At 33.6% G+C, this 27,988-nt stretch overlaps 1 protein-coding gene across 1 annotated transcript; it reads left to right on the top strand.

The window, feature by feature from the left end:
* The first annotated feature begins 1,395 nt into the window (after window positions 1–1,395).
* mus201 (rad2 superfamily protein mus201) lies at window positions 1,396–27,961 on the top strand. The gene is made up of 11 exons (XM_090169127.1): window positions 1,396–1,431; window positions 4,864–5,102; window positions 6,028–6,238; window positions 8,739–8,948; window positions 17,684–18,745; window positions 18,849–18,974; window positions 19,354–19,567; window positions 20,379–20,523; window positions 21,376–21,566; window positions 27,036–27,118; window positions 27,513–27,961. The coding sequence occupies exons 2-11, from the start codon at window positions 4,891–4,893 to the stop codon at window positions 27,849–27,851; spliced, it is 2,793 nt and encodes a 930-aa protein (XP_090025253.1). The 5' UTR covers window positions 1,396–1,431; window positions 4,864–4,890; the 3' UTR covers window positions 27,852–27,961.
* The last annotated feature ends 27 nt before the right edge of the window (window positions 27,962–27,988 follow it).

Here is a 27,988-nt window from a genome sequence, read left to right as displayed (position 1 = left end):
TTCTAGGCTTGATATGGGTTTTAATAACGCTGGTGGAATATCCCACTTCGACGACTTGTTCCAATTTCGGAAAGCGGTCACTTATTGGTCATTTTCCCCAACCTTTTATTTTTCTAAATTACTCATAATTTAACTTCATCCGCACAAACCAGCTACATTGGGCTGACTAAAATTCCGACGCAAAAAATTCCTTCTCAATTTAGAGGTTTTCCATTGGCTTAAATAAATATGTTAGTAGCCAATAGTGTGACTCCCAAAATTACTAGGATGAATAAAAAAGTTAAAATCTGACGTAGTCCAACTTTTACTGGTTCGTGGTGAAACAAACCGTTAGCAGAGAGGGTAATCTCTCTGTCGTTAGTGAAGATTTTTGAATGGAATAAAGGTACAGTGGCATACTTATGAGTAATTATGTTACATATGCTTATAGGCTTATGGTACGAGTTATTTGTAAGTTTTTTAATTTCTTCAAATTTGTTTAGGGTTTTAATTATGGACTAATCTACTTTTTCGCGTATTTTATCCATAGAAATCTTATAACATAGAATGATTCCATATAAATACAAAATGGGCCAATTATATTTTCGGAGGTTTCGTCATTATCAGCCAATCACGATTCAAAGAGTGACTACGGCAACGACTCGTTGCCATCTAGTTTGAGTTACTGAAAATAATAATTTGATTTTAGATTACGTCACCTTAAGAACCCGCATTTGATTGGCCCACGTCAATCGAGTGCAGGGGGCCGTGATCGAGTTTAATTAATCCAAGTTGACATTGCCTGCTATTTTAAAAGTTTGGCCTATGTCAGGCCTAGGCTTAAATATTTTCAAAGCTAACCTAAACGAAATCTTATTTATCTTCCTCACAATGGTATTTAAATATTCCTTATAATAAGTAAATATGAAAACACTAACAGAAAGTTCAAAAAATCTTAACTCTATTATTAAATAAAAATCCAAAAACGTTGAAGTGGTTCATTTGAAAAATTCCAGCAAAAACCTATGGGAATTCTGCGAGCTTGGATCGGATGGATCCTGTAAAAATCGTCTGAGCTTTTACTATTTTTAACCGCCATGTTATGGCGCTAGCCGCTTGCCGTAGTCAATGAATGGCCGCTGATTGGCTGAAGCTTAAGCAAAGACTATATAATCATTAGTCGTTGCTACAAAATGTCTTGGCGTCAGGTTCTCCCGTAGACTGGAGCATTCTAGGTAGGAGTATAAGATTTCTATGATTTTATCATCCTTCGCACAGTCCATAGGTGGTTTCTTCTAACATGACATATTATGCACTATTTTAAGAACTTTTAATCAGCCCTTCTGATTTATAGCTGACGAAGAAAATGGTTACTGCTATTTCTTCTGCTACTGAGGTAACTTAAGAAATCATTTTGATATTTAGAGTTTCGAATAGGAAAAAGTTATTTATGTAATGCATTTTTGTTAAAGTTTTGGGTCTTTCTTTTGGTCACTGACACTTATTCGCCAAAAATATATTCTGTTCGCGTTTCCCCTGTTCAGTTTAACTACTATGAAGCGAAGAAAATTATTTACTTCGTGGTAAGGCGGTCTTGTTTAGATTGTTCCTACGTTTGGTCACTGGCTTTTTCAGGGTCATAATAATACCTTGCTTCTAGTTTTTATCCATACTTTCAGTTTTCAACAAATCACATTACTCAAAATGTTCTCACTTTCTCACTATCACTCTTATTTTTCCTCCTACGTCAATTCTGGAATCTATACAAAATTTTTATAATAACTGAAGGTGATATAGAAATTTGTGAAAATGCATACTTAATTTCATAATGTTGATATAGAAATCAACCCAGCTCAAGTTAGTGATTTGCTTCCACCAATAATACACAATGAGACCTACAAATGATTGTCATGGAGGATTTCCATCTTTTGCTTGTGGACCATTTTCCCCCGTCTTTCTGAAGTGTTAGCATTAGTTTAGTTTCTTACGAATTTGATTGGCTAAAAAATTTTTAGTCTGAGAAACTCTAAAAAAATGTAGGGCTAGGTCTAGTGAGATGCCAAAACTTAGACCCACAGTCAGTCTTCATAGAATAATTTAAAATATCTAATAAACATTGGCGAAAGTGGATTACAAACCTTGAAATCTTATTTTATTGGAAATATTGATTCAAACTTGAAATTGATATTCAAGTATTTAAATAATCTAATAAAACATCAGTGTTCAATGAAATAGTGCATTTTGTTATTTAGCCCTTTTAACTGCCAAGTCGTAACATATCAATGACATTACACAGAAAAAATGCTAGGGTTAGTCGCTGGCATGGGGACAGCCTGTATGGTTTAATTTGAATTTATTTGTAGTGGTCTTGTCAACCGCGTTTGATAATTTTTTCCCATCAACATAACACGTGTGACAGAAAATTGGTTTTGATTAACAATTTAAGTGTAATGAAACGAGTTTTTTGCAAGAGTGAAAACATCAATAGGGGGTGAAGTGGTTGAGATGAGAAACCAAAATGCTCCCCAAGATCTTACCATAGGGAATATGGCCATATAAGTACTCTTAGGTCAAGGTTTTCATTCCTGGTTACAACTACAGTATTCCCCCTTTACATGGCTTTAATCGAAAATAATTAAACTTGTTTCTGTCAAAATTGTACATTTTGAAAGTAAAATACTCTGATGAACAAGATTTAAGCAATTCACAGAATGTCTTAAAGACTTAAACAATAGATATAAAAGCGATTGTTTATGGACACCATTGAATTTTCACACATCTTTAAAATACTTAACAGTAACAAAACCCTTTTTTTATTATTATTGTGACGTTTGCTTTGTGTTGATATTTCTTATCACAGCTGTGATAACTATGATGATAATCAATAATCCTGGACAATTTTATTTTTTTAGGTAAAATAACATACAAGTGTTAATATAATGGGTGTAACTGGTTTGTGGCAGCTTGTATCACCTGTTGGTCGGCCAATACCACTTGAAACTTTGGAAAACCAAATACTGGCAATTGATATCCTTTGAATAGTCTATTTAAAGAAGAGTTTCTTCAAAACCTACATAATTAATGAGTATAGCATGCATGAGTACACTAATGGAGAAAAATGTTCTCACCAACTCGACCCAGCAAAAGATAATCATTATTCTTGTACAGCTCCTTCTAATTTACACATAGCACAGTTAAATAAAAATCAAAAGAAATTTATAAAAAAAATGCTTCTGTAAAATTTTTAATTTAAAAACTGTCGTATTTAAAGGTTTGTTCACATAATGCAATTTTTGTATCACAACTCATAGGACAAATTTTGTCACATAACTTTAGTTGTACAATTCACTTTGCAACTTCAAATAATATTACAGTACCGCCTAGAACAACGTTCACTAAGCGAACGCTCGCTTATGGGGAGGAAACATGAGCTAGGGCTGCTGCCAGACCCCCGCTTCGCTTTAAGCGAGCGCTCGCTTAGTGAACGTTGTTCTAGGCGGTACTGTACAACATAAATATAAGAAATGTGCCGCCATCTGTTAAAAGATAAGTCTTGAGTCATGTTACCATTTCCAATGTCTAATAGTTGGATTTCTAGTTGGTATTTGAAAAGTGTGACTGAAAATTGAGTAGATCGTCCTTGTAATAGCAGATTCAAACAATCTTACTCTTGTAATTTACCAGCCCTATTTCCAGGTATCACCCAAGGAAACTCTTACATTTTTAAGGTTTTATCAATTTTAAATAAATACCTTAACATAATTTTTAAATATTAGTATTTGGCTTAATCAAGCTGTGAAAGGATTTAGAGATGCCCAAGGTCAAGCTCAGGCCAATGCTCATCTTTTGGGATTATTTCATCGAATTTGTAAACTTTTGTTTTACAAAATAAAACCAATTTTTGTTTTTGATGGAAGTGTACCTCATCTTAAGAAACAAACAATTTTAAGTATATTTAATTAATATGAAGAACAAAGTTATAAACTGGTTAGTGGTCTTGCTTTTGGGGATTTACCAAGGTAATGAACTAAAAGAAAAATCATTTGTTGTGTTTGGAAGCTTAAGCACATTCTGAGTTGGAATTCACAATTGATGCAGTATTAAGTTTGGTTTCTTCCAAGACTTCACCATTTACTAGCAGGAAAATAAATACTAGATGGTATGTTTCATCTAGGCACACCTGACTGATTGAAACTCACTTATGTTTTTGTGTGTTAGTTAATTTGTGAATAGATAAGTTTAAACTACTGAACAGATATCTTTAAATTTATACTTTTAAACGTAATCTACCCTGATCTTGATATTCATAGTTAGTGTTTAAATTGAATCAATTTTGAAGATTTCACCAAGCAATAACTGCTGTGAACTTTGCAGGCAATTTCAAAATGAAGCAAGCCTTGCCAATTAGCCACTGCCTTCAAGAATGTATTTATTTATACTTTAAAGTATTTGAACTGGCTTTTCAAACTCCCAACAGCTCAAATGGACAATTACTGTATTCTCAGCTAGCACTGTAAATGTTTCTCAATTTCAAGTAAAAATTTAAAAGACAGTACCACGAGGCGCCACTGATGTAGATCACATACATCCATATAAAACATGTCCTGGAAGAACTAACACTTAATATTACTTTATGGCAGATTCTAAACAAGAGGGAGCTTTATTACTTCCCAGGCTATTATTACATGGGGTTTAAATTGAAGGACTTCATTTTTTCCCCATAAACAATTGCATTCTTTTCTGCTATCCAATAATACTCTAAGCCCTCTTCCAGTTTATGACTTTCTGAAACACTATTGTTTTTAACAATCAGTTTAGATCATTTTGTAAAATAGCCACTTTTTGAATCCCTTTTATTACTGACAATTTGAACTACTATTTTAGGAGTTACGAAAACGAAATCGACAAGCAATGATAGATACAGTTGAGAAAACTGCTCAGAAAATTTTAACAAACATGTTAGCTAAGGAAGTGGTCCAAGCAAGTTCATCTACTAGAAAGTCTAATACATCCAGTCCTGTTAAACCATCACGTAGGAATGCATCAAATAAAGTTCAGTCAACAGATGACATTTTTTGGCTTCCACCTTTGCCAGAGTCATCCAGCTTTAACGATGATAAAAAGTAATTTTAAAGAGTATCCCTGTGAATGTTAAGTACTGTTTTTTTGCCACCAGATGGGTTAGCGTAACACTCTAATAAATTGTCACTGAAAAGAGGCGTGTAAGCAGGGGTGCCCACAGAAAGTTTTCAAAGGGAGGAGCAATCTTCATACCTATTCCAAAGGGGGAAGGAACTTCATACCTTTATTAGTGCATTTATAGCTCTTAAAAGGGGCGCCTTTGCACCATTCCCCCGCCCTGCGGGCGCACATGCGTGTAAAACCTGCATGTTTCTTTTAATTCATACCTTGGCTGCAAAATATGCCAATTAAAGTAATAACAGTTCTTACATGTTTAGAAGTTTTGAAACTGTAATAAATAATAGAAACCCTTACCAAAAATTAAGTGGTCTAGGAACTTGGTTTTAAGTTTTTATTTGGGACAAATACCAACTAAAACCATGCATAAAAAAAACTTATTACCAACTAAAACCATACTGCCAACTTAATATCCACTTATTACCCCTTTAACTAGTTTATTGAAAAATGCGGACAACTTAAAACCAACCTAATACCAACTAAAATGTGTATACCAACTAAATACAAACTAAAAGCCAACTTATTTTTGGTATAGGAAACCACCTATTAGGCACTAAAAGTATCAATAATGATGGTTAAAGTGTGACTTAAATGTCTATGTAATTAGTTTTTACGAAAGAATTAGGGGTCTAAATTGCAAATATGCTCTGAACAAATTTTAAATCCAATTTAACAAAATAAAACCAAAACAAAAGTCAAAATTATAGTTTTCAGTTGGGTCAAGCTTAAGATTTATTAAAATAATAAACTAAAACAAATTTGAGGATACATATAATCATTTTATCTCCAAAAAATAATTATTCTACTGAACATCAGGTTGTTTTATATTATTTTTTTATTTATTTTTAGTAATGTGATAAGCAGTTCAAGTGATGATGACATGGATATAAATCCAAGTTTTTATGATTCTGTTATGGAAAGGGAATTTCAAAATATCAATGAAATTGATGTTGAATCAGATAGTTTCAATGCTTTACCTCCAGATATCAGGCATGAAATTCTTTGTGAAATGAAAGAAAGGAAAAGAAGACAGCTTTACCAGCAGAATGATATGCCCGAGGTAGTTAAAAATACTTCAATACGAGTGTCGAGCACTTCCCTTACCAAAAAATAAGTTGGCTAAAAACCACTTAGGACAACTTGTATTTCAACTTGGTTTTCAGTTTGTATTTGGGACAAATGCCTACTTAAAAATAACTTAAATCCTCTTTATTAATCAACTTATTTCCAACTAAACCAGAATCAACATTTACATTTAACTACTCAAAAGCAACTTAAATCCTACTAGGGAAACATATAAAAACCAACTTAAAAATATTATGTAATTTCCTGACTACTAAAAACCAACTAATTATAAACTTAGCAAAAGCAGTATTTTCCTACCAACTGAATAACAACTTATTACCCCTTTAATAGTAACTTGAAATATGCTGACAACTTGAGCCTACTTAATACCAACTCAATATCAACTAATAATGTGTATACAAACTAAATACAAACTGAAATCCAACTTATTTTTTGGTAAGGGATTCTATCTTGTTAATTGCTTGAGCTAGCTAGATGACAAATTGTGCTTATTCTCATGTTCAAAAATGCAAGTTTATTTTTAAACATGTTCAAAAATACAAGTTTATTTTTAAACATGTTCAAAAATACAAGTTTATTTTTAAACATGTTCAAAAATACAAGTTTATTTTTAAACATGTTCAAAAATACAAGTTTATTTTTAAACATGTTCAAAAATACAAGTTTATTTTTAAACATGTTCAAAAATACAAGTTTATTTTTAAACATGTTCAAAAATACAAGTTTATTTTTAAACATGTTCAAAAATACAAGTTTATTTTTAAACATGTTCAAAAATACAAAAGTTTATTTTTAAACATGTTCAAAAATACAAAAGTTTATTTTTAAATTAATTTTTTAATTAATATAGTTGGTTTATGGTTAAATTAATAAATTTATGAATGAAACTAGTTGATTAATTTAATGCTAAATTAATTCAAACACATTTTACCACCAATAACGTTAGATTTGTTTCATTTAAATTATAATTTAGTTCATTATTTTTACTTTGATGTTCGAACTAGTGTGATTTAAATAACCACTTTAAAATATTCCAAATTTAAATAGCTTTATTTAAAATATTTTATTAAATTCAGCTTTATTTAAAAAACTATTGAATTTGCATAACTTTTTAATTATGTTTTAAGTATTAAAATACACATTTTTTAAATTATGATTTTACTACCTTCATTTTTCAAGATCAATTCCAATAATTATTGTTTAAAGGGTCACACCTGCTTTTGAATTTGACCTGTTTCATGCGCTAGTTTCCAGAATAGGAAACTACCACGAGATAAATTTTGCCAGAATTTTTTAAATTTATAATTTAAAACATTGCATTAATTTAAATGAAATAGCAACTAAACTGTTTGATTTAATTTAAAACTGTCATTAATTAATTTGTGATATAAATCATTTAATTTTTTAATTTCGGTATAATTCTGTTGAGTTTTTATCTTAATGTATAAAATAGCTAAAATCTCTTATTTTAAAATGATAAATATATTAAAATAATTAAATGAATTCCCTTACCAAAAAATAAGTGGTCTAGGAAATACTTTAAGTTGGTATTTGTTAAAAATAAGTAGGTTTTAAGTTGGTATTTAGTTGGTTTTAAGTTGGTATTTGTCTCAATTTCAAGTTTTAATTTGTTTTTAAGTTGTTATTTAAACCAACTAATTGGTAATTGTTACAAATACCAACTTAAAGTATTTCCTAGACCACTTATTTTTTGGTAAGGGAATATATTAAAGGAAAAGTCCAGGTTGGGTAAAACTTGGGTCTATTTGAAAGATCATGTTTAAATATACTAAAAAATATCAGTCGCAAAATTGTTTATTTTTTATGATGAGAAATTAATTTTTAAACGAGCGAAATTTACCACCAAGCGAGCTGCCATTTTCTTTCGCCTTCCCTCCGCAGACCGCCCGCGGAGCAAGCGCGCGGGGAACAGCGCTGTTAAAGCCTGTTATAGCGCGAACAGCGCGTGATTAAAGTCCTAAAACGTCACCCCGAAACAAAAAATGTCAGATCGCTTGGCGGTAAATTCCGCTCGTTTAAAAATTAATTTCTCGTCATCAAAAAAGATACAATTTTACGACTGATATTTTTGAGTTTATTTAAACATGATCTTTCAAATAGACCCAAGTTTTACCAAACCTGGACTTTTCCTTTAAGTTTAATTTAAATTTTAGTTACACTACTGATACAATTTAATTTTTTTTTCTTCAAAGTAATAATAAAATTAGTTTAATTTGATTGATATTTGTAATTAGTTAAACGTTTTTGACCACACTAATGTTAGTTATGAGTGCAATGGTAGTCATAAGAAACAAAAATCTTGCTGCACTCACTGGGAACCTTATGTATGTACCCGTATTTAGGGATAAATGGTTTCATTTCTGATTCATATTTTCTTTCAATTGAGCTATAATTTGTGAATATGTATCCGTATATTCTATATTTTAAAAATTAACCCTATTAATTTTTTTTAGGAAAGTGACAGCTTCTCTAAATATCAAATTAACCGTTTATTGAAACGAAGACATTTGACAAAGAAACTTGAGGATGTGGCAAAGGAACTAAATGCTCATGCTTCTGGCAAGCTTATGTCCCGCCTTGAAGGAGAAGAGGAAGTAGAAATGCTGAAAGTTGCTTCAGAAGATTATGTTCACACAATTCTTATTCCCAAGAAAAAATCTAAAGTAATAATAATAAGCATTTAATTGTTTTATTTTCAAAAGGGAAATATCAATTCACTTTTCACTGCTTTACAATCTTCAGTGTGAGAAATAATAAGGGTTTCTAAAATTCATAATCTGGTAAGTTAATTTTCCGAATGAGTGACCTTCGTTTTCTTTCTGCGCTGTAGCTTTTTAGCTACAGTAGCCAGCCATTGAATTTCAAAAAACCTGTTACATTTGATGTAGTATAAGCCCTGCCAATTTCTCGAGCTGCTTTCGTAGCATGGTGGCAATGGATCCTTACACATTCCAAATGTTTTATAATATATACTTTCCTGAAGCAAGTTATTTCAGGTTTTCTACTAGCAGTTTACTAAGAGTTATGTACTATTTTGTTGCTATTTTATTTCATTCTATGGTACTATAAATATTCAATTTAAAAACACATTAAATGCTGTACTGTGTATTGTCAATGTTAAAGATAGTACGAATTCCACTGGTACAAACTGTCTAGACTCTTCACAAGTTGTTTAATGTCATGGTGATGCTGAGAGTGGTAGCTTCCAGCCATCTTTCTAAAAACTTATGGTCTATTTCAATTAAAGGGCCACACCGGCGTTTGAATTTGACCTCCCTTACCAAAAAATAAGTGGTCTAGGAAATACTTTAAGTTGGTATTTGGATATGCTGACCACTTAATATCAACTTAAATGTGAATACCAACTAAAAACCAACTTATTTTTTGGTAAGGGTAGTTTCTAAAATTCGAGGCGAAGTAACGCCGTACCTGGGAATTCTTGACATCGGACTACGACACTGCAGTACAACCAGAGTAGCTTGCCTGACTCTTCCTAGGAGCACTGTCTCCGTTAAAATGGGTTTGCAGTGGTAGGTCCTCTCCTTCAACAAGTTAAAGAGGCCTGATCTCATTATAGCAAAATAACATGGCTCTCTCCTCTCTGGTAATGTTAATTGTTTATTTTACTGCAATTTATTATTGATACATCCGTTGATATTTAAAGACAAAGCTCATAAATATTGGAATTACGTTTACTCTCCCCAAATATAGACTTTATTTATTGCAATAAGGTTATTTTATTTCTATGCGAACGGATTCAGTTTCCCCTAGGCTCTGAAATCAGTTACAACATAGACTAAGAAAGGTATACACAAGTACATCCTGCGTAGTAGTTTTAAACCCAAAATAAACTCGCCACTAGATGCCACCGGGCGTCTGTAAGTTGGCTGCGAAGCAAAGACGAAAAACCAAGAACTGCCGCGCATGAGTAGAGTGGACAAACTACTTTAAAGATTTCTTTAGAAAGTATAATGGATTTAACATATGAAGCTGCTGCAAATGAAGAAATTTAAGACGATTTAAATGGTGAACTATAATTTAACTTAAACAGTATATAATTATATTATCAATAATAATATTAATGTTATAATTAACATTAATAATTTTTATTGGTTTGTTTGTCAGATCATTAAATAATCTGCCTCAAATTTTTAAAATGTGTCAATCAGTCATTCCGAGCCTAATTGTAAGGAATCTATAATAGACGACCAATAGACTTGGATACAAGACGGAGGAGGATTAATTATTATACTGCTCTGTAAGAAGAAATTCTTTTAACGCTGTCATGGGGTGAAGTGCACTACAGCGGCCTCATCGAATTTTATATTAATTTTGGTTGCACCTGATAGACCTTGTCACGTAGATGCCGAGGGTATTTTTTATTTTGGCCGCAAATGAGTATTTAATTGTTTAATTTAATTTTTTTAATTTTAAAAATTTCTCATTTTCATTGAATTTTATATTAATTTTGGTTGCGCCTGATAGACCTTGTCACGTAGATGCCGAGTGTATTTTTTATTTTGACCGCAAATGATTATTTAATTTTAAATTTCTAATTTTTGGGGATTTTCACGTGTTTCGTTGTACTTATTTCCGTCGTGTTTTCGCCGACACTAAAGTTTCGGTGTCCTAATGAGTTCCACATGATATTACCTTTTTTTATAACATCAATTACAGTTTTTGTTCATTTTCTAGGTGTTTTCTATTTTTGGGCCACTTTTTTTCTGGTTGAGATTAAAAGTATATACTTGATACGTAAGGCTTGGTACTGTCCTCTAGGTCGCGTTATAGATGGCCCATCGCTTTTTTTAGTATGGGGTTGGGGAGGCGCTGCGTGCCCCCAGCGCTTGAGCGAAGTGAGTGCGCCGTCAGTCGCCAATACGGGGAATCTCAGGCGCCAATACGGGGAATCTCAAAGTGCGTCAGGCGCCAATACGGGGAGTTTAGTAACGTCTTTTACGTGTTTTGGAAGTAATTATCTTCGTCGGAATGGGTCTGGGGCGTGTCAAAAAAGTGGTGTCGACGGATACACGACGAAAATATTTTTTAGAAAAACGTTGGTAAACTCCTAAAATGACGCCTTTTTTAAAAGTTAAGTTGATTTAAAAAGTTATCATTTGCGGCTTCAAAAAAATTGGTTTAGTAATCTACGCGTCAAGTGCTACATTCTCCCCCACAAAAAATACAAAAACACGGTAATTCCCTAAAATTACAAAATATTTAAAATTAAGTTAATTAAATTATCATTTGTGGCCCAAAAAAATTAGTTTCGTAATCTACGCGTCAAGTGCTACATTCTCCGCCACAAAAAATACAAAAACACTGTAATTACCTAAATTTAATAAATTTTTAAAATTAAATTAATTAATTTAATTATCATTTGCGGCCCAAAAAAATAGTTTCGTAATCTACGCGTCAAGTGCTACATTCTCCACCAAAAAAAAACGAAATTACATGAGGCCGCTGTAGTGCAATTTTGCCCTGTCATGGATAAAATTTACCCTTATGATGAAAGTGGAGCAATGCAAAGTGTACTTAAAGATGGAAGGTTAATGGGTCAATGATAATATTTCGTGAATGAAAGTTGTCTACTGGTGAAAAAAGCATCTACTATTCTGAAATTGCTTGTGACAACACTGTGCAATACTGAAGGGAATGGTGAAAGAAAAAACTGATGAACCATTTCAAAGAACAACAGTGAAAGAAAATTAGGCAAAACAACTGGTGAAAAAAGCATCTACTATTCTGAAATTGCTTGTGACAACACTGTGCAATACTGAAGGGAATGGTGAAAGAAAAAAACTGATGAACCATTTCAAAGAAAATTAATAGTTAAAGAGCAAGTGCTAAAAACACTCGTCTAAGGAAAGCCCTTGCTGTGCTGAAAATTTTTCTTTAGATCTTCAAGCTCTTGTAATAAACCAGCTTAACTATAAGTTAAGGGAAGATGCCTTATTTCGTTATTCAATAAAACACTTTATTTACTTCAACTTGACTCACGAGCAATCCTTAACACTCCTATGTACGCTTGGTCGGTGGTATCTCACTTTCTATCTCTCTGAGTGCCTCTGTCTTTGACCACTAGCTGACTGACGACTCTCTCTTGACTCTCTGTCTGAGAGGTGTGCTTGCGGAGTGGTTAGCACTTTCGCCTCGCAGCAAGAGGAGCCGGGTTCGATCCCAGCTTGTGGCACTGGGTGAAAACTCGGAACAACTCCTTCTGCGTTGAGTTTGCAAGTTCTCTCCCCACTGGTTTAAGGGGTTTTCCCCCGAGTTCTTCGGTTTCCCCTTCCATAAAAACTTGTTGAGGTTAACGGTAATAGTTAGTGTAGGGAGCTGTTGGCTCGATCTCGTGGCATGCAGGGCTTGCCACCACCCTCCTACGCATTGTAACCCGGCCACCTGAATTAAAAAGGCTTCAAAAGTCGCTTGATGACTTAGGCCTAAGGTGGTGCCTTGGGTATTAGCCTAGCTGATTATTATTTTATATTATGCTATAGGGTTCCTTATCTAATATAGCTGGCGCCCTCTCTTACACTCTTAAATTCGTTAATTTGTGATAATTTAAGAATAAGCTATTGCGTGATAATACAGCATTGAGTTAGTCAAAACCAAAATTTTTAAATAAGTTCCTAAGGTTTTAATAAATGAATTTATAAAGATTAAAAATGGTTTATAGGTAAGTCATTTAAAAAAAAACATGTATGGATCATCTTCAAATTGTTAAAAGTCGTTCGTATTTTCATAATTGCTTATTTCTTGCAAAATGTTGATATTTTCACTAATTTCCAGATGTTCGGAATCATTTAAATTTTCACTGATATCTTCAGAATTACTTGAATTTTCATTGATTTCTAGTTGTTCGGTATTCTCTCCAGCAACTTGTCCAAATCACTTAATTTTCGATTTGGCATTTCGTATTTGATTCAGGTTTCCAACTGAATTAGAAAATTAATTGATCCAAATTTGGATCACTCACTGTACCATTAGATTGTTGGTGTGTACAAAACTCATGCTCTAGCCCATCCTGATTAAAGTGACGGGTGTAGACAATTTTAGTTCCATTTTCCAGAAGAAATGGAACTATCTCCATTATGGTTTTCGCTGTGTAAAAATGAAAACAGTTAGTACGACACCTAATTATGCAAGTAAAGGAATGACAATGGCATTAATACCGCCGAAACTAGTCGACCTCCATTAAATGTTTTTAAATATGTAATAAAGGAAATATTTTAACTTACGCAATAATTCGTAAATGTTTTTATAACTCTTTTAACTATTAGCGTAAGGATAGAACGAATCAATATCAATTTTAAGTAAAGGAATATATACTTGTTTGAATTAAGCCAGTGTACGTTTCATTGGTTAGAAACCTTTTTCTTCTGAACTGAAGTTATCAGGCAAATCTTTCACGTGCTTCTCCCAGGTTTCAAGATAAGGTATAACAAGGAAACAAAAATAAATTTTGGTAATATGAATCGTGTACCCGTGTGTTTGCTCAGATTGTTTATTGTTAGTAGTTATTTTAGTTTCAAGAGTGTAATTTAATATTTTTAATATTTTTGGAAATACTACTGAAATTAAATACTATTATAAATAATTATAATTGAAAAATACAGCAATTCCAAAATTCTTAGTTATTTTTTTGTAACGAGATGGCGTTGGGAGCCCAAAAGGAATTAAAATGACAAGATAATTAATTCGAGGAATTTAAGTAATATAAATTATTTGATATAAAAAGCAGATAAAATATATGGGGAAGCGAGAGTTGAACTCACGCCCGGTAGATTGACAGAGCGCGTCTTTAACCATTACACCGGCCTCTTCGCTGAGTGAATTGGCCAAAAAGAAAAATATGTATAAATGTAAAAGCATCCAAGTCTTAGCGATGAATTGACCACGAAATAGCCAGAAATAACCGAATTACAATTACATACAGGTGAAATCGCTAATTATTTTATTGCACAAACTCAATTTGCAACTAGATTTTGTATTATTTATGAATTATCTTTAATTTTGACTAGAAACTAAATCCGTTTTGCCAGAATGCTCGTATTTTCTCGACGATGTTTGGCCATCTTTTTATATTTCATTTCTAGCCGGGAAGCCGAAAAACACATGAAACGAATATACTTCAACCTGTGTTGCCACGTCAATTTGCCGTTGTATAGGGCTCTTGATGATCTGCACAACGCAGACTAAGAGGAATTTCCCCCCACTCGGCTACGTTTTTTCGCATTCCCAATCATACCCGATCACACACACACACACATGGACGACACCAGCCTATAATGACTCGTATATTATATATAGTACACGATTCATAAAAACAGTTTTCAGCCACTGAAAATAAGTTGAACTATTAAATGTGGATAAGACAAATGACCAGATTGGCAAAAAAATTAAAAGTTTCACATATAAATAGAGGTTTAATTTGTTGAACCCATTTTGGTCATTACGTTAACATCCATCCTTTCTCTGCATAACATTACTATTACCTTAAATCGCTGATCATTAGGTGATCTGAACGGGTTCAAATTATAATTCCTGTTGTGGTAGCCTTCCAGACTGTTTCTTGTATTCATTATGTCAAACCAGGAGTTGAAGATGTTAATAAATTTAATGGTTTCTTGCAGTTTCTTCATTTTCTCTGTGTCATTTTTTACTCATTTTGCAAGGCATTTGCCATGGATTTTGATAGGATCTATGCTGCATACTTTACACGCATCTTACTGAATGGTGTGAGGCATACGTGCGCGTAGGTTACCTTTTGGAGTTTTCTTAGATTTCCCGGTCGGCCTTGCTCTTTTTTAAAAATATCCACAAAAGTCTGCCACAGAATATATTGGTCGTTAATATGTAGTTTATGCACTTTGCAATAATCCGTACTACCCAAAACACAGTTTCTTACAGTTTTAAGTAGATGTGGTACATCAAAAATAAAGAATAGGGCCCTTTCTTCCAGAGCGTATGGATTTTCACATTTGTAATTTAATTCTGTAGAAGCATTCATATTGAAGAACTCTCTATTGATAGCCGCTCCATCGCCTACAGTGCAAATGATCTAGAAGCCTATCATTTCAAGTCTTTTAACCGCCACCCAAACAATGTTATCAAGCATTTGTGACGTTAAACCATTGGTGGCAAAATGTACCACTGGGTACTTAATAATTGACGTAGCCCCGCTAATCATTAGCATTAAAGCATGCATTGCCATAGCTTTTTCTGTCATTAATTGTTAAGTTTTCCATTTCAGCAATGTTTTCATACGTATCATTAAGTTTTGTATATCCAACTATGTCTCCATTTCCTTGTTTGTATACCAGGTCTTGTTTTATTTTTACCTCATCCATCAACAAACAAAAAATTTTTTTGTGGGATTGAGGCAATGATTTAGGATTTATTTAAGTCGCAAGATGTTTGAATATTTTGTCCTGAAATCCTAAAGTTATTTTAAATTCTGCATTATGCCTAAGCAGTGTACTGGGGTTAACTCGGATGTGTTTAATTGTGTTTCTAAAAAAAGATCCTCAAATTTCTTATGAGGTTGACCTTTTTCTACGTGCTTTTCTACCTCTTTATTAAAGCTGTGTGATTGGACTCTTCTATAGACTTCCCATTCAACTCAATTCTAGATTTAATTTTTCCTTGTAGTGATAATAGTTGTTTCTCTAACTTAGTGTTTTCTTCCATGGTTATCTTTAAGTTTTCAAACAATAGGCGCTTAAATAAAACATACTTCGAGGAAATTTCCAAGAAGTAATATTTCAGAGAGCCAGGACCTGCACGGACTGTTTATATAGTGCTTATTGAAATAGTGGAAACTTTTCACCTGTAAACAGAACGTCGTGTTTTTGCTAAGCCTTATGTCAAAAAAGCTACTAGGTTTAAAGGGAACACTTTTTGCATAATGTATAGGTTCAAAGTTTCCATTATTTTAACAAGCATTATATAAACAATGACTTAGAGGTCCTGGTTCTCGGAAATATTACTTTTTGACAAGTTCCGTGAAGATGTTTTATTGAAGCGTCTATTCCTCTTTGTTCATATTTCCAATGCTCTGTTTTTTAAATGGAGGCACACTGTCACTTATTTCAACATGGCGCTGCTTGACTCTACATGTCTTGGGAAATGTATTAAAAGAGGATTACTATCTTGTAACTTTCCTAGTACGTCAATATGGTATGTTTGGTCAACCTTGACAGTTAGGATAGTACTTTTTGTTATGAGATTCTTATTGTACAATTTAATGAACCGAGTTTCTTCTGGTTGGAACATTAAGCACTAATCAACTAGCAGCTTAAAACTAAATAGCTGTAATGGTGCTTTTCTGCAATTTGCTGAATTTAAAGCATAACTGTGGTAATTTCTATTAACACCACTTTCTTCAATATTATTAAGGTTAAAGATCATACAATTTCTTGCCTTCAGTAATAGGGATGTTAAATCATTTAATGTGGTTTTCCTGTTGGTTCTTTAAAGGATTATCAAATGTTATGGTACCAAAGCGTTCCCTTCTTGAATAAAGGTCTAATCCGATATCCATGGGATCAGGGAAATCTTTGGTTGGTCCTTTTCTTCCATGAAAATGCTTTGAGCACACAAATGTGTTGTAAGTTATGTTACTTGCCCCAAGATCAGGACGATTTAGCCATTTAATCCAACCTAAACACTTCTCAGGATTTTTCTTTAATTTTGGGAAAGGAATAAAGTATACATCCGTCATGTGCTATCGCTTCTACATCGTAAATGCACACAAGGTTTTTTTTTGGGCACAATTGTAATAAAACCGTATATAAACTGAGCCTAAAAGTTGCACGACATTCCTAAAACATTTAGCAGACTAACTTGACGAAAGGGAAGTGAAAAATAATCTTGTTTAAATGCGCATGCGCCAAATCTAAGTTCCGTAAAAATCTGCGAGAGTCTGCCACCGTTTTGCCCCTAAATTATCTCTCACGCTCTCGTAATGCAGCGGGATGTCCTTGTGCATACCTTTCTTAGTCTATGGTTTCAACGCTCTCTTTGCCCCTCTCCTACACTCTTTTTTGCTTTGTGTCAAACTCTGAAATATAACAATCTGGCACACTTTTGCTTTGGATTTAAGCAATTAACTTTTATTTGAAATTAAAAGAAACCTTAGAACAAAAATTGTGCTATTTTCAAATAAAATACGTGGAATGTCTTCAATACTTGGAATGTCTTATAGTATTGGATCATAAGTATTTTCAATCATTGTATTTGATGACAAATATAAATATATTTTTAATTTTAAATATGAACTGGTAGATTGTAAGGGGGCCATCTGGAAAACATATTTCTACTAGCCTGCTACATAGTTTATACCCTACAGTGTTATTTCAGCTGTTATAAATTAAAATTAATTTCATTTATTTAGGAACAAGATAAAATTGCAGATCCTGAATGTGTAATAGCACCGCCATCAACAGAAAATATTTTAAAGGAAACTAATTCTGAAGAATATAATGAGATATACTTTTGGGAAGAATTTCTTGATGATCCTGATTATGGGCAGAGTGATGTTGATGTTTGCATGTCGCATGATATTACCGTACAAAATTCTACACATGCAAATAAAATAACCAAATTACCGTCTAAAATTGATAATACCAATGCTGAGAAAATAAATGAAATACCAAAAAATTATTTTACCCAAACAAGTGACTCAGTTGGTATTTGTGTGGTTGATAATAAAGTTGAAACGGTAGAAACTAAAAGTAAAAATTTTAAATTCGAAGATGACATTGAAGAAATTGACTCTCCACCCATAAGTTCTGGCCCAACTGTGAAATCTAATTCTTCTGATGAGACTGAATTTTTCATTGAAGAGTCGTCCAATAGTGATATTGAGTGCCTTAGCTCTCCTACCAAAATGAGTTGTGTTATAAGTGAAACTAATAAAAATAAAGTTGATCAATATTTGGGTGAACAAAATGACAGTGACAATAACACTCAAGTCATCAATGAAATAGGTGTCATAGAAGATTTTGGTTTAAACAAAGAATGTTATATTCCTATACATTTAGATAAGGCAATCTTTAAAACTACCAATGCTACTGCAGATGAACTTTTCCCAATAGAAGTATTTCAAGCAAGTAAACCATCTAATGCTACCGAAAAAGATGACCTGATTCCCATTGAAATATTTCAAAGAAGTAAACTTTCCAGTGCTATCAGAAAAGATGAACTATTTGAAACCAGTAAAGAAAAGCCAGGAAATATTCAGCCAGAGAAAACTGAAGAAATTGTGGATTCAAAATATTGTAATAGTTCTTTTAATGAAGAATATCCAAAAAGACTACCTCAACCAAAGAACCAAATTACTGAAGATATTTTAGGAAAACTAGCATTACAGAAGAAAAACCAAAAAGCCCCAGTTGCTCATGAGATTTCTTCAGAAAAAGGTCATGATAGTCCAGTGCGAACGCTTCTTAGTTTGGTGAGTTTAAAAATTACAGAAACATGTGAAATTTTGGTTTTCTTGTTTTCATGGTTTATTTTTGGATTAAAATTGATAACACATTAAAAAAAATTCATTTCAGAGTGAAGAGAAACTAGATGATTTAAGTGACGCATTGGATTTAGAAAGATTAGAGTATATCCGTGAACGAAACAAAAAAGAAAGACAGGCGCAAACAGTATCTGATCAAGTTTGTCAAGAAAGTCAGGTTAGTGAAAAAAATAAAATATAAATTTGCGTTGTTTCCTTCCTATCTGAACCAATAACCAGTGCCCTGTCAAAACAATAACACTGGATCCCATGAGAAACGTTTTTATCAAACATGACTATTTTTCAACGAGAAACCAGACAAAAGGATACGTCAGTTTACCAGACCAATCCCTCAGAAATTTTTACCCATAGCCCAGGACCACTTACTTAATCACCACTAAGTTAATCCTTTTTTTAGTAAACTTTAAACTATAATTTAATTTAATTCATCATTAACCAACTAGTTCGATGCACATAGTTTCAAACTTAGCTAAGTTTTAAAACGAGTAGAAAAATATAAAAAAGGATATTTTCAACCTTATCATTTTCATTATTAGGATTTGCTGAAACTATTTGGTATTCCGTATGTGGTCAGCCCCACTGAAGCAGAAGCTCAATGTGCTAAACTTGAACTTCTTGGGTTGACTCATGGAACCATCACTGATGACAGTGATATTTGGTTATTTGGTGGTTCTAAAGTTTATAAAAATTTCTTTACTCAAGGAAAGTACTTGGAGTGTTATACTAATAAGGACATTGAAAATCAGTTTGGTAAGTCATTTAACTTATGATTTTAGTTTTTAAATTAAACTTAATTATTTAACTTTCCTTTTTGATCAAACGCCTTAAAGAAGTTTGTTAGAGAGCTAGATAGTTTCTTATCATGAACGTAACTCACTTAACATTATAGCTTTCTTAATTTAGGGATACTAAGGAAACCATACAAATTTATTTAGATTTAACAGGAATCCATACCTCTACTTGGAATGCTTATTCTGCTGTATCGCGTATGGTTTAAGATCACACTGTTGGCTTTGGCCGTGCCTACAAGAGAAAAAAATCCACTCTGCGCAAGCTCCCCTCTCACGTAGTTGTTTGTTAAGTTAACATAATGATGTAAAAAAACCTGTCAGCCACATCAAAACGAAAATCTGCCGTGATAAGCATTCCAAGTATAGGTATGGATTCCTGGACGTAACGATTGAATCACTAGCTTTATGAGTCAAAACTCTAGAATGTCTATTTTTGAACAGAAATATTAGGTTTTCAAATTAGTTAAAACAACACATTTGTTTAAAATTTTAAAGTTGGTTGCTATTTTAATTGCAAAAATTCTGTTTAGAGTTTACTAATCAAAGCTCCAAAATAATCAACAGCTGATAAAATTATGTCGACAATTAACTGGAACTCTGGGTACTCAAATAAAATTAATTATAAAAATAAAACCTCATTGTTAGTGAAAACACCTTGGTTCAAAAATTGGTTTTAAAAGTAAAAAGATGATAAGAATTCTTAAGGGTCACAAAGACTATAGCCTATTCCTTATTTTGTTGATCTTTGTAACATTTGGCACCATTTATAGGATTAAACCGCGCCCTTTTGGTATGCTTTGCTCTTCTTACTGGAAGTGATTATACTCAAGGAATAGAAGGTGTTGGACCCGTAAGAGCTATGGAAATTATTTCTGAGTTCAAAAAGGATGGTTTTGAAACTCTGATAACTTTTAAGTAAGACTTTTTTTATTTAAAAGAACGAAATGATACTACCATACCAATGTTTGGGTACATCCTAAATTATTGAGGTTAAAGTGGGCATTTTGATAGTGGATCAACAAAGGTGTTGTTTGAAAGTCAGTCTGCTCTAGATTTTTTTTAAAATGTCAACCCCCACCAGATTATTTTAATGGTCTGTATTTGGGTAGTTATAAAATTGAGTACTACCGAAAAGTCAGAAAGTCATTTTAGGTAGTGGTAAAATTAGTTTTTACAACTAAATTGTTGCAAAATGTCATGATTACCAATCTTAAATTCTAACTGGCTAATTTTGGGTAGTTCTAAAAAATCCTTAACATAAAATAGGCAGTCCATAGCCCAAGACTGATTTAGTCTAAATGTAATTTTTGTGATTAAAATACGTTATTAATGGTAATGTGAAAATCTAAACATTAGTTTTAAGTAGAAAGGCAGAATTAATGGACCTAAGTCACATTTGAAAAACAATTCCCAAGTTTAAAAAAAAATATTTTGAGGCATCAGCCAAAAGACCATTTTAACATAAAAGTTCTTTTAACACTTTATATAAAAGATACTAGTACTGTATTAAAGTTTGTGATGCATTAACAGTTCTACATACTATTGGTTTACAGTGTAATCTGTCCCCCAACGTAATTGATAATTAAAAGTCTAGGTCCCCCTTTTTTAATTATGACTAGGACCCTTTTGTAAATAAATTTTTCTTAAAAGGTGATCCAATAAAAAAGCATTTTATTATTATTATTTAATTATGACTAAGTTAGCCGATCTGTTGATAGTAATTATAAAACCTGTACATTGATACTAGTACTTTGATGTATAATTTAGGAAATGGTGGGATGAGAGTAAAAAAACACCGAAAGCTCCTGGAAACAACGTGAGATCTAAACTTCTGAAATTGGAGTTGCCTGACAATTTTCCTCAATTTCAAGTTTACCAAGCATATTTGAAACCTCAAGTGGATGAATCAAATGAGAAGTTCATTTGGGGTCTTCCAAATTTGGATGAACTTAGAGAATATCCTTTTATTTTTATATTTTGGAACCAAATACTTGGAAATTATAGGAAAACTAACGAGGAGACGACCCGAGGTGGTTCTCACCGATTTGGTTCAAAGTGGGAGGATTGTTAGACCTAGATGTAACATGAAATCCGTTAAAGGGAAAAGTTACGCTGGGCTTCCGTTTTGCCATGGCAACCAAAAATGTTTTTGACAACATAAAATGAGAAAAAGTATGTAAAATAACATGCGAAAATTACAAATTCTAAGGATCCCCCCTTTGCAAAACTCCAATAATTCAAAAAAAAAATATTTTTAAAAAAATTGTAAATTTTACATTTTTGGATTACTTTGGACAAATAGGGGGGAATAAAAACCATTTAGGGTGAGCTCGAGCTAATTTGAATAAATAGGTCGAAATTTTAGGTATAATACAAAATACTTGTAAAACTTATGCCGTGATAACTGCCATATATTTTCGCCGATAAATCTTAAAATTGCTACATTATCTGAACGATGTATACAGATTTTTAGATTTCGATAGAAAAACGACGCCATTTTATAAAATGGCGGATACAAATATAAATCATGGTGCAATAAGTTAGGTAATTTGTATCCGATTAACCTAAGATTTTCTACGTTACATTATCTACCCGAATGAATTCGTACTATAGATTTTTTATAGAAATCCGACACCATTTTGGAAAATGGCGGATATCAATAAAACTCATCGTGCCATAAGTTCCGTAAATATTCGTCGATTAATCAGAAATTTTCTACGTTTCATTATTTGCCCGAGTTAATTAGACCTATGGGTTTTCCAATAATAATCCGACGCCATTTTGAAATATGGTGGATATAAATATACCTTATGATGCGATAACTGCCGAAATTATTTGTCGATTTACGTGAAATTTTCTACATTACATTATCTGACCGAATAAATAAGCCCCTTACATTGTGATAGAAATATGACGCCATTTTACAAAATGGCAGATATTGAATCGTACAGCAACCTGCTTGATATACCTTGTTTGGTTCAGTTTTAAACTATTATCATCACTCTGGGTGGCGAAATCCACGCCTAGAAGCGTTTTAATTGGACCCATACATTTAACTTCATACACCTTGGCGATTTTGTCTTTTATAACTTCCAGGATTTCGGTATTCTTTGCTATAATCGGTATATCGTCAACATAAACGAGGATTATCGCTCGTCCTGGAATGCAATACACGCAATTGGTACCAAGTACCTTCTCGAATCCAAGTTGCTTAAAAGTACGATCCAATTCAATAAACCACTGCCTTCCGCTTTGAGGCAGGCCATACAGAGCTTTCTTGATCTTCAAGCAATAAATAGTCGGATCATGAGTTACGAAACCAGGAATTTGTCTCATGTAAATATCGCGGTCCAATTCGCCATAGAGATAAGCATTCTTAACATCTAGCAATGAGTGCACCCAACCAAGTTGCACGACAAACAAGGCTACAAAAAATCGAATCAAACTAAAGTTGACTACGGGTGAGAAAGAATCATCGTAGTCCAGACCTTCCACTTGATTATAACCTTGCGCTACCAGACGAGATCGGTAACGGATAATGGTCCCTTCACTATTCTTCTTCACCGCAAATATCCAACGGCATCCGACAATCTTCTTGTTCTGGGGTAGTGATACAGTCTCCATAACTTGTCGACTATTGAGAGTTTGATACTCATCCGCCATGGCCTCTTCCCATTTCACCTTCTCCGGTGAGGACATAGCTTCATCATAAGTTTGTGGGATAATCACATCGGCAAATAGTGCTGCTGGTGAATCCATTATTTCCGGTAATGAAGCTAAATTTGATGTACTGGATGATGGAGATTCGTAGTTCTTCTTCGAGAAGTCAAACAATGTGATGTCATGTGTTAGTCCCTTGCTCTGTAAGTACGCCATCACCTCATTTTTGGAACGAAGCCGTTTGCCTTCTGGATTCCTGTAATAAATATCAATCGCACCCACAGTAGCGCCCTTTTGTCGTGTGACGACCTCATAGCTCCAATCTGCAGGCAGTGTCTTATTTTTTGGCAATTGTTCTTTGATTTCTTTGATGGTCGCCTCTGGGACTAATGGTTCATCACCTGTTTGTTCTTCTGGGTTGGTAGAAGTCGTTTGTTCCTCATCAGTACGAACTATTTCTGGATCGGTGATACAGGGCCACTGGAAAATTTCCTCTCCTCTCTTTATGTTACATTTCTCTACACCCAATATATTTTCGTCAAATGAGACATGTTTATTCTCTAGTACGTGATTGTCATTAGGAAACCATATTCTATATCCTTTAGTATGTAGTGCATATCCCACCAATACACCTTGTTTCGCTCTCTGTTGCAATTTGCTTTTACGCTTTTGTTTGGGGATGTGCATGAACGTCAGACAACCAATCCTTTTAAGGTGTCGGGCACTAGGTTTGTTACCACACCAGAGTTCTAATGGGGTGGAATTACCGAGTTTAGAATGCTTCAGATGGTTTTTAATGTAAGCTGATGTTGTGACTAGCTCAGCCCATAACTTAGTAGGTAACTTAGAATCCTCCAGGATAGCCCTGACCATATCCATCAACGTACGATTTATTCGTTCCGCAAGACCATTCATGGCGGGTGAATATACATTAGTTTTTTCATGCCTAATACCCTCTCTACGGCAATACTTCTCTAGGTACTCGGCGCAAAACTCCAAACCATTATCTGTACGGAGGGCTTTTATTGTGGTCCCTGTTTGTTTTTCCACCTCGGCTTTATAATTCTCGAAACAAGCAAAAACGTCACTTTTCTTGGCCAATATGTATATAGATAATAGCGAGCTCCTCCTAGGGATGTAACGGGAGACGGACCCCAGACATCAGCATGAACTAATTCCAATAACGTCTGACTTCGTATATTATCCAAACTTTTATGCGGTGTTTTAGTACTTTTGGCAATCTTACAGGGAATACAGGTCTGGAGTTCTCCCTTAATAGGATCAAGTCCTTGTAGCATGCTGTTGTTTGCCATATATTTTAGATCATACTCATTCACGTGTCCTAAACGGGCGTGCCAGAGCTCAATAGGCCGAAGAGTGTCTCTAACGTTATATGATGAGTTATAAGCCTCTGTTTCTTCATCTGGTGGGCCTTCGACCAACACTTTTGTGTCAATGACATAAAAATTATCTTTCAACTTGGCCTCAAATGCCACATGACCTTGGGGAAAATAACCCACTAACTTTGATTGTTCAAATATACCCTTCCAACCGGCGTTATCCATACATCGTCCGGACAATAAGTTTTTTCTCATAGAGGGTGTATGTATTACATTTCTCAAATGCATATAATTAATCTTATCTTCATAATGGACCTCTAACCATACAGATCCTCGCCCTTCGGCTTTAGTTTTCCCCTCTCCTACAGAGACCTCAGTTACATCACAAGATTCATAGGTATAGAACCAGTGTTTGTTATTGCAGAAATGGTGTGTAGCACCCGTATCAACTATCCATTCTTGTGTTGCGTCAGCAGTACAAAACGCTGTAGCAAATAAACCAGCTCTATTCGTATGATCTTTCTTTTTCTCCTTTCCCTTTAAGTAACTCTTCCCTTTGCCTTGACCTTTACAATCGGCAAAACAGTGGCCATACTTATCACAATTGTAACATTTCCCTTTAAACAACCTTCGATTGTCATTCCTCTTAGGTTCTTTACTTTTCGTGCTTTTCGTATTTACGAATAACGCATCAGAACCATCTACCAAGCTCTGTTCCTTGGCCACCTGGCGCCCATATTCTGCAAGCAACATTTTCTTTATTACCTCGGGTTTAAAATTGGAATTGGGAAATTGATATATTTGTAATGCCAAGGAATTATAATCATCTGGTAGTGACCCTATCAGCTGATACGATAGTTCATCGTCGTCTACAATCTTCCCTGCATTGGCCAGCTGAGTCTTTATATTATAAAGCCTGCCAATAAATTCTGCCATACTTTCCCCGGGTTGATATGCTGTTGAATAAAATTCTTTTCTCAATACAGCTATTCTAGCTCGTGTCTTAGGTTCAAATACGTTTGCTAACGCCGACCATATTTCAACAGAAGTGTCAGTCCCTTCAACAAGACTTCTTAAATTCTCATTGATACTCAATGCAATAACAGCATAGGCCTTGGCATCCCTTGCACTGAACTTATCTCTTTCAACCTGAGTACTAGATGCAACCGGGGCCCTTTCTGTACCATTTATTATTCCCCAATATCCATGGTGTTTTAACAGTTGTTCCATCTCATATTTCCAAGCCTTATAATTTAAAGAATCGAGCTTACGAACTTGTCCGGGAAAGATCATACCACCTTCCGCCATATTGGTTTTCAAGCAGACGGCTCTTGTGCCGATTTTTTCGTATTTCTTGTATTTTCGTAGGTCTTGCCTTCTTTCCAAAAACTCGCAATATTATTAAATCATTCCACAACCACGCTCTGCTACCATGTTCTGTGGTAATATGGAATGACAACAAACCAAATAAAGTAAACTGAATTAATTTATTAGTAATTAATGAGTGAACATGTTACACCTATGGTGGCTGGCTTTAGACTGACTGAAAAACTGAATGTATGCAGGTTTGCCAGACCTGATAAAAACCATGACAAAAATGCACATAGTTTCCACTACCAAGTATTACACACAACATGCACTACATATTGGCTATGGCAAAGTTAGCCAACAACATTACGGAACTTATCGCACGATGAGTTTTATTGATATCCGCCATTTTCCAAAATGGTGTCGGATTTCTATAAAAATCTATAGTAAGAATTCATTCGGGTAGATAATGTAATGTAGAAAATCTTAGGTTAATCGGATACAAATTACCTAACTTATTGCACCATGATTTATATTTGTATCCGCCATTTTATAAAATGGCGTCGTTTTTCTATCGAAATCTAAAAATCTGTATACATCGTTCAGATAATGTAATGTAGCAATTTTAAGATTTATCGGCGAGAATATATGGCAGTTATCACGGCATAAGTTTTACAAGTATTTTGTATTATACCTAAAATTTCGACCTATTTATTCAAATTAGCTCGAGCTCACCCTAAATGGTTTTTATTCCACCCTATTTGTCCAAAGTAATCCAAAAATGTAAAATTTACAATTTTTTTAAAAATATTTTTTTTTGAATTATTGGAGTTTTACAAAGGGGGGACCCTTAGAATTTGTAATTTTCGCATGTTATTTTACATACTTTTTCTCATTTTATGTTGTCAAAAACATTTTTGGTTGCCATGGCAAAACGGAAGCCCAGCGTAACTTTTCCCTTTAACGGGTTTCATGTTACATCTAGGTCTAACAATCCCCCAACTTTGAACCAAATCGGTGAGAACCTACTCGGGTCGTCTCCTTGTAAGTTGCATTTTGGTATAAGTTAACAGGCTAGTTCAATGACAAATTAATCTTCTTTAACTTGTATTTTCACATTGGCAAAAGAAAAATTTGGATGGACAAAAACTAAGGTTGATGAAATGCTTCTACCTATTATAAAGAAAGTGAATGAGAGAGAAGTATGTATAAATTAGCCGGCTAATAGATTATGGTAGAACCCAGCACGTATTTATTTCTATTTAAAGAGACAATTTCTTGTATTGTTCCTAATCATTTTAGCGTTGCTTCCAATCAGGAAAAGTTTCTACCCCTATAGAAATAAAACTAGCCTGGCATCTCATTTGTTCGCTAAAACTTATATTTTTCCGATGCAAATGAAACGCACTTCAATTGACTCTGGGTTATTGTTATTCTCCCTAAGTATAAAGAAATATATTCTTGGTAGAACTTTTAATTCCATCGGCTAGTTTTTCCTATTTTTGTGGCATATTTGCAATTTATTTCTTTAGTACTGTACTGTCATTCTTGTATTTTGGTCTTAATAATTTTATGATATAAATACCATTTTTTTAGAGCCAAACAAGGATAGACAGTTTTTTCAATATTACTTTGAAAAAGGATAAAAACCTTTTCCCAAGCAAACGAATTCAAAAAGCTCTGACTAAGATAAAGCCTGGATCCCAAACTACAAATCAGGCTAATCACAGAACAAAAAAACCATTGACAGGAAAATCTAACATAAAGCGAAGGAAAGCTGATTCCAGAAATCAGCCCAGTACGTCACGCTCTGTGAAAACCATAAATATTGAAGTAAATTTATCTGAAAATAGTTCAGATTCAAGTGATGATTTCACCCCAAAGAACTATAGTGTAAAACCAAAAAATAAGGAAGATATAACAAAAAGAAAATGAAGTTTTTCTTATCACAAATTTGAAACTGTTTTTGGTGTTTTAATTATAAGACTTATACATTTTTTATAACCAGTATGTTATTTATTTGAAAATTAAATTCATTTATACAATTGGAAATTTTTTTACATACTAAAAAA

The sequence above is a fragment of the Leiobunum rupestre genome, chromosome 3, assembly GCF_980474605.1.
Source record: "Leiobunum rupestre chromosome 3, qqLeiRupe1.1.hap1, whole genome shotgun sequence".
Taxonomy (NCBI): Eukaryota; Metazoa; Arthropoda; class Arachnida; order Opiliones; family Sclerosomatidae; genus Leiobunum; species Leiobunum rupestre.
Note: the sequence above shows the minus strand (reverse complement) of the source record. Positions and strands in the feature narration are given on the sequence as shown.